General features: G+C 35.1%; 1 protein-coding gene across 1 annotated transcript in view; it reads right to left on the minus strand.

Moving 5' to 3' along the window:
- The window catches only part of LOC107569631 (ankyrin repeat domain-containing protein 12-like), a 69569-nt gene that overhangs the window by 13783 nt on the left and 47824 nt on the right, over window positions 1-7962 (minus strand). The window contains exons 2-3 of the mRNA XM_016255748.1: window positions 1943-2056; window positions 1357-1507 (exon numbers count right to left, since the gene is read on the minus strand). Coding sequence (XP_016111234.1) covers window positions 1357-1507; window positions 1943-2002 — 211 coding nt within the window. The 5' untranslated portion in view covers window positions 2003-2056. The remainder of the gene's footprint in view (window positions 1-1356; window positions 1508-1942; window positions 2057-7962) is intronic.

Here is a 7962-nt window from a genome sequence, read left to right on the forward strand (position 1 = left end):
TACAATATTTGTTTGTTTATATTAATGTTGTTCATGTTAACTAAACTATTAAAAATTATTTTTCATAACTGAAATAAAGCCGAAATATAATGTAAATATTATTAGAAAACAATATATATTCAACTAAAATGAAAATTAAGCAAACTTTAATTAAATAAATTTTTAGGATTTATTTAATTAAAAATTATACAATTTATAGTTCAGACTCTAAATTCTGAAACGTCCTGCTCTGTATTTTTGCATTATTCCATAATTCTGTGTCATTTTCACATGTAAATAATGCACTGAAAACAGCACTGATCTATATAACGCATTATAAACACTTCACATAGTGGTTGAAACACTTATGGCGCTTTTCCACTGCGTGGTATGACTCGGCTCGGCACGGCTCAGTACGGCACGGCGTTTCCACTGCAGTTCAGTACTGCTTTAGAGTGGGCGGGATTATTCACATGTCATTATAGTTGCGCCGCCTCTACTACCACGACTCCTAAAAAAAAAAAAAACGTTTTCATTCCGCGTCGCCCCATCAAGCTCCCGCTGGATCCACTCCTCTGCCATCAACGAGAGGAACGTCTGTTCTTCTGCAACAGACAACAAAACTTTTTGGTTGTTAAAAAAATGTGCGCTCGTTCAAAACAGTTACTGTACTGTCTGTACTGATTTAAATCTAGCGGTTCTTTTGTGTTTGTGTCGCAAGTTCAGTGACGATTCTCTCCGGCCAATCCGTGATCAGCGGAGTTTACACATCATGTTTTGGTAACGGTACGGTTCACTTGGAACCCCAACCGAGGTGGTACTAAAAAAAGTACCAGGTACTGTACCCAGTGGAAAACCCCAAAAAGTGAACCGTACCGTGCCGTACCATGCAGTGGAAAAGCACCATTATATTATCGCACAGTATCATCATACCATCAGCGCTATTTGATTATATGTTGTTGTTTTAATATTCTAAGCAGCCTATTCTTATATTCTTATTCAGTCTTAATGTAGTAATATTAATTACTATATTGTCCAAGTAGTCTTTTCTTATATAATCAACAGTATTAATGTATTTTGCCTTCTAACTACAGAACTGAGACTAAAACAAGAGATTTTAGGCTTCATGTAAAATAATGACGATATATTTTTTATTATTCCCTCATGATCTTCTGCTCCTTTTTGAGTCGAAGCTATTGTGTTTTTGAACGAGACCCATGTATTTGATGAGGCTGGCTTAACCGTTACATAACACCCTTGAAAAAAACCCTCTAGTACAGCTTGTCCAATAAAAACAGGTCTTAAAAGTGACCAGGAGGGGGCGGCAGTGAAGCAGACACAAGCTACTGGAACTTTCAGAGTGAATGTTAGACTGACCCATGTCGGAGTCCCGCTCCTCGTTCCGGGGCGGACTGATGGTGAAGGAGAGCTTCCGTTTCATGGAAGACTTTGACTTCCCCTCTTTCCCCAGGATTTCACTCCGATCCAGCTTCGGAGTTTTGGCAAACGGAGAGATTTTCTCTTTACTCTGTGTGAGAGAGAGAGAGAGAGAGAGAGAGAGAGAGAGAGAGAGAGAGAGAGAGAGAGAGAGAAAGAAAATAAAATAAATACTGAAATCTACAAATTGATAGTGATATAATCAGCCAATATTGCCAGCAAAATCAGCAACTTCAATAATATAAATGAAAGAACATACTAGCAGTCAAAACACGCTCTAACTATGTATGCACAAAAGCCTTGATCTGAATATAATAAACGGTTTGTATAACAGCATCAGTGCTCTAAAAATAAGTTTAAGGTCTTTCAAGTTGGTCAAATTCACCGAATTAAATAGTGTGCAATATTCAATTATAAAAAAATCTACTAAAAAACTAAGCAAAAGACTAGAATTAGCAAGTTGTCAATTTTCTTGTCCTCATTATATAGGAGTCTTAAAAACCTGTTGAGGATTGATTCTGCTCACCTTCTTCCCTGCTGTCTTCTCCACCATGGCTCCATCTCGATCCGATCCCGGTTTGGCCATGGTGCATCATCTGACTAGCTGTGGCAGCTACGGCTCACAGATATCATCATGGGCCTGAAACACAAACAGACAACTCATATGAGATCTTGAAAAACTGATACAATAATGAAACATTTAACTAAATATGAATGTGTGGCATTTTGGAACCCATAAAAATGTCAGCCAATGTTACAGGCTTCGGATGCTGGAAGCAAATTAAATAAAGACTTTTATAGTACAAGTATATATATATATATATATATATATATATATATATATATATACACATGTATAATTATGCATACATACACACACAATGTTTTGTATGTCATATTTGATTGCTCAAATGCTTTCTTGCTTTTCATGGTCTTTCTATGGCTACAGTAAACCATGTATATGCATACATTTTCGCATCAACACAATAAAGAGCCTAAAGAATAAAGAGTTGTTTACACATCAAAACAAGCTTCACATGAGCTGGCAGCCGAACACTAGACCTTCAGTGCTTATCTTTACATTATATTCTGCAATTTCTCAAAGCAACAAACAAGAGAGTCAGCCATTAGAGAGTGTCTGACGCTAGCGGCCAGGTCTCTTCTGGATGAAAAGCAAATCAGCAGAGACCCACAGACCTCAACAATACTTTCCCGACAGACTGGAGCAGATGTCACGGAGCAGAGGCTCCTGGGAAAGAACATTTCCACGACACCTGACACCCAGCGGGGCCGAGTTCAAACCAGCTGAGTCACTCCCTCTGAGACACAGGAGGCGGTGAGGAGAAAAGAGCTGCACAGCTTCCGCGTGCATAAGTTAAACTTTAAAAAAAACATGTCTCAAGACTTTATAGTGGTTTTCCCCATCCCACTGCATCTCAAGTTTTTAAATGAAGAAAGTACTCTTTGTGATTGATTTTCGGTCCTTTGTATTAAATTATACATGCATGATGCGGTTTTGTTTCTAATTAAGCAACTTTATTAATGATATATTATTAATTATTATAATTATTGTTTTAAATATTATGCACTTTTTTCAAAGATAGTCGTGTTATTTTATTATGCTTTGAAGAAACCTGCATAATATTTTGCTCGATGCGCCCTCTTGTGGCCTCGGGAGAGAAGCCAAAAGCCCCCCAACTGAAATTATGCCTTTTAAATTTGAATATTGATAATATTTAAGTAAAAAATTTGAATTTAGTTTTTCAGCCATTTTGACATCCCTAATTATTATAAACAAAGGTCTCTCAGTGCACCCTTAATGACCAAATGACGACCACATATTGAAAGGAAAACTCATTAATTCAAGGATCACCTTTGAAAATGGACCTTAATTGCAGTAAAGTGTGAAAGGGCTTCACAATGTGCAATATTAGAAGTAGCACAAGATAATACAAGCTTTTCAACAGTATATAAATCAGTGGCATAATCCTCCAAATAACTGTGCCTACTGTAAATGTTAACCTCTGAAAAAAATAACAAATACTACTGATCAAATGTTTGGAATAATTTAAGATTGTTTAATGTTTTTGAAAGAAGTCTCTTCCGCTCACCAAAGCTGCATTTATTAAAATACAGTTAAATACAGCAATATTGCGAAATATTATTTCAATTTAAAATAATTGTATTCCAGTCTTCAGTATTGTATCCAGTCTTCAGTGTCACATGATCCTTCAGAAATATTCTAAAATGCTGATTTGCTGCTCAAGAAATATTTATGATTACTATCGATACTAAAAACAGCTTTTACTGCTTAATATTTTTGTGAAAGCAACACATTTATTTATTTATATGTAAAAATATTTATTTAAATTAGATTTCTGAGTACTTATGTATTCATCATCTGAACGAATAAAACAAAAAAAATCGGGGCTATATTGTGTTTAACAATCAAAATGATGGACATCCGTTTAAATAATCCATCAACACAATAATTAATGTCAATAAATGGTGTAAAATTGGTTTCATGCATTCAAGATGAACATGACTTTGTCACTTTTAAAACAAATGAATATTATCTAATAAACATAATAAACCATATTAATGGCTGGTGACATCAGCTTGTTTGAAAGGCAAAGCAAGTTATTAACCTGCATAGAAAAAAGCCCTAGTTGTATTAACAATTTTCACTCAAACTGTTAGTAAATTTCACAAATTACAAAGAAATTTCAAGTACACAATGAAACTAAAATGAAATTTTGAAGTAGAAAAACAGAAACTGTATTTTCTTGTAAAACCGAATAATCTTTGTTTGCAACTTCGAAAATACATTTTTTATAGTTTGCATTTAAAATAACGTGCACTTAACAGGTTGCATTAGTCTTTTTATTTTACTTATGCATTTTCCCAAAGCAAAACTAACTAGAGTCATCTCGTCTGCCCCTTCCATGTCTAACATCATCCGTTTGAGATTTCACCCAACTCTTCACCAGAACCCAAAAATGAAAAATTCAACACCAGGAAACAGCGTTCATTGTTTAGTGTGCACTCTAGGTAGTCGTCAGAATTAATATTTAATGGGTTTATTCCCTCTGAAGTTCTTTGTTATCATGAAATCCCTCACATCCACAGGTCTGGCATCACAGCGAGACGTCAAACACTCTGAGGAAGCAAAGACGGCTTTCTGCCCCAGAAACGAACCTCACAGTCATGATTACAATACGCCGTTTACATCACATAGTCACAAAATAACATTCAAGGTTATTCTGGAAGTACACGGATTGTACCAGTGCATGCAAACTGCCAACTATACTGATATTTCAGTGAACTTTTGGGAAGCAAATGACTAGGTTTATTCCTGCCTCCGAGACGTGAGACGAAGGCAAAAACAGGCACGCAGAAAGACAGGGGCCAGAGCCAGGGAATGGAAACACAAACAGAGCGCTCCAAACCCTCCAGCACGTGACCTCGGACTGCCGCCTCTACTGGGACAACGGCAGTGGAACGACTGACGGGCCTGATTTATTCTCCCAGCAGCCCCACCAACAAACCACCCTGTGTGGCATCACCATGTATACATCCAGCATAACGGCTCTGAGTGTCCTCTTGACCCCGACACAGACAAATAATCTACGGGAACAGCTTTGGAAAAGGGGGAAAAAGAAAGAAGTTCAGAACAAATATTGTAAAATGGATTGTTCCAGATTGGATATCCGTTTAATTCTGTATTAATGTGGTAAGTTGTTCTTCGACTCTCGTTTTGGACACGTCCTGCTCTGTATTTTTTTGCATCACTTCATATTTATGTGCAAATAATAGGATTGGAAATACAGAATTCTCGATTTGAATCAATTCTCATTTTAATTAAATGATATTCATCCTTCGATTACAAGAACTGATGTTTTAGTCTGTGCTGTTTTCAGCTGATGAAATAAAACTAAACTATTATTTGTAGTACGCCTGATATTCACAACAAGTTTGTGCTTTGTAAGCCTTGATATTAATTTCAGTTTCAAATTCTGTCAATTTCATAACAAAATTCAAACAATAAATGTCATGTTTACACTTTTCAAGTGTCAAGACACTCCTCAGTTCAAACTACATACATAACCATTTATCTCTTCCACTTTACTACTAGTTATGGCATGAAATAAACATGAACGAGTATCAGAAGTGTTGAAAGAAATAGTACAACTTACTGAAATCTCTCATATAATCACTCAATTAGTGTAATTAACAATTAAACAGTTAATTACCACTTATCACATTTACCTAAAAAAAGCATAATTAAATCATTAAAAAGTTATTATAACAATGTTATTCTAATAAAACCTGCCCTATGTGCAATTTAAATGTTTGTATACAAATCAGTCGTTACATTTTAACCTTTAATATTATACCAGCGGTCAGCGATCCCTTTATATTTTACAGCATTAGTTGAGATTTTTTTCCTTGATAAAAAAAATTTACATAAGCCTACTGTATCTGGTAGGATATCCAAATGATATTCAATCAAAAGTAAACAAAATTGGAATTTAATCAAAAAGCAAGCTCAAAAACTATTCAAATCATGAAATTTGTGTCAATGTCCAGTCTAATAAATAGCATAAATCAGTGTGTGTAAATACAGCTACAATACGGCAAAAGGACAGGCAGATAATGCTGCAGTTGAACACACGAACGTAATCCAGCAGCACCACGCTAAACAAACAACAGGAAACTGCAATCAAATCTTCAGAGGTAAACTGTTTACCATCGGCCAAATATTCTCTGAATGGAGAAACACTGTTTCTGGATTCCTGGCAGGTTTTGTGACTCAAAGACAAATCAGAGCAGAGGGAATCGTGCCACTTTCTTGGTGGCCAGGAACATTAAGGTCAGAAACCAGTTTGCAGATGCAAATGTGACTAAACTAAATCAGCGAGAGCATCTTCAAGCTCTTGCTTCACCATCAGAGTATGAGAGAGGGGTGGGAAGATCATTCCACCAGCCAGGAACAGTGAACGAGAATGTTCTGGAAAAATAATAATAATTATGACCTAGAAAGTGTTAAAAATACAAATTCACACAAATCTTAATTATGAGCGAAAATTTTAACAAAAAACTACTTTTTCATAAAGTCAGAATTATGACAGTCAAAATTATAACAAAAAAAGGTTTTGACTTGAATGAATGACTTTGAATTAATTAGAAATACAAATACATACAAATCATAAAATTATACATCATAAGTCACAATGATGACATACTAAGACTTAATTATAATTCAAAATTAACAAAAAAAAACTTTGCATGCAAATATAGGATTGATTTGTATTTTTATTACTTTCCTAAGTCATCATTATGTATCATTTTTTTTGCAACATTTTGCAATGTAACAGCATACAAAAATAAGCTTGCGTAGCTTGAAGCTTTTGTGTTCAAATACTTGCATAATGGAATATGTTTTGAGATTAAAGGGATAAACAACTTACAAACCTGTATGAATTTTTCATCTGTGGAACACAAAAGAAAATATTTAGAAAAATGCCTCTTTAGTCTATACAATGAAAATCAGTGGGGACCAATCAGTAGCTACGTTTACATGTACCCAAACAATCCTTTAACAGTTGGATTGATGGCTAAATCAGACTTAAAAGCCTTTATGTAAATGTTTAAATTGATCCGATTCATCTCGATCCCAATGAAACGTCGATCCGACTGGAAGTAGTGGTGTAGACCTGAAACAATCTGATCAATAGGACAAATATTATGTAAACGCTTGAATACCCCTATTTTCTCAATCAGCTTTAAAAATACCTTAAGATTGCAATGTTTGGGATTCATATAAACAGAACTTTAAGAATCAGACTGACGGATATTATACACAAACATACCTAGTGTTGTTTTGGACTTTCATTGGACAAAAACAGTATTATAAAAATTTTAATAATTCTGAATATCTTGTGTGTTTCAAAGAATATGGGAAGTCATACAGGTTTGGAACGATGTGAAGGTTGAGCAAATGATCACAGAATTATAATTTTTGACTAGGGCTGGGTAAAAAAAAAATCGATATCTCAATATTAATCAATTCTCATTTTTACGAAACGATATCGATTCTTAAAACCCAAGAACCGATTAGTCTAGCCTGTTTTCAGTTTATGGACGGAACGTTGAAGCGCACCTCCCATTCAATATATCGCAATAGGCATTGTGCTTTGGTACTTTTAATAAGAAAAAGTCTCAGATTTCAAATTCTGTCCGTTGTATTGCAATATTCAAACAATAAATGCCATTTTGGCACTGTTTAATGTGGAGTGACAGATCGCTGTAGCGTCTCAGTTCAGCAGACGCGGCAGCGCAAGGCGCACATGAACTGATGATCTCCTCCACATTAATACCAGTTTCAGCACAAAATAAACATGACTAAACATCCAAAGGTAAGTTAAAGTTGAGTAACAAACTAAAAAAAACAACAAACAAAAAAAGGGCATGTGATATTAACAGACGAACTACGCTCATATTTATAATTCCAAACAATCAGTAAGCGACAGGTGCTAGGAAACG

This window comes from Sinocyclocheilus grahami, unplaced genomic scaffold (assembly GCF_001515645.1).
Source record: "Sinocyclocheilus grahami isolate Dianchi unplaced genomic scaffold, SAMN03320097.WGS_v1.1 scaffold1366.1, whole genome shotgun sequence".
NCBI classification, from domain to species: domain Eukaryota; kingdom Metazoa; phylum Chordata; class Actinopteri; order Cypriniformes; family Cyprinidae; genus Sinocyclocheilus; species Sinocyclocheilus grahami.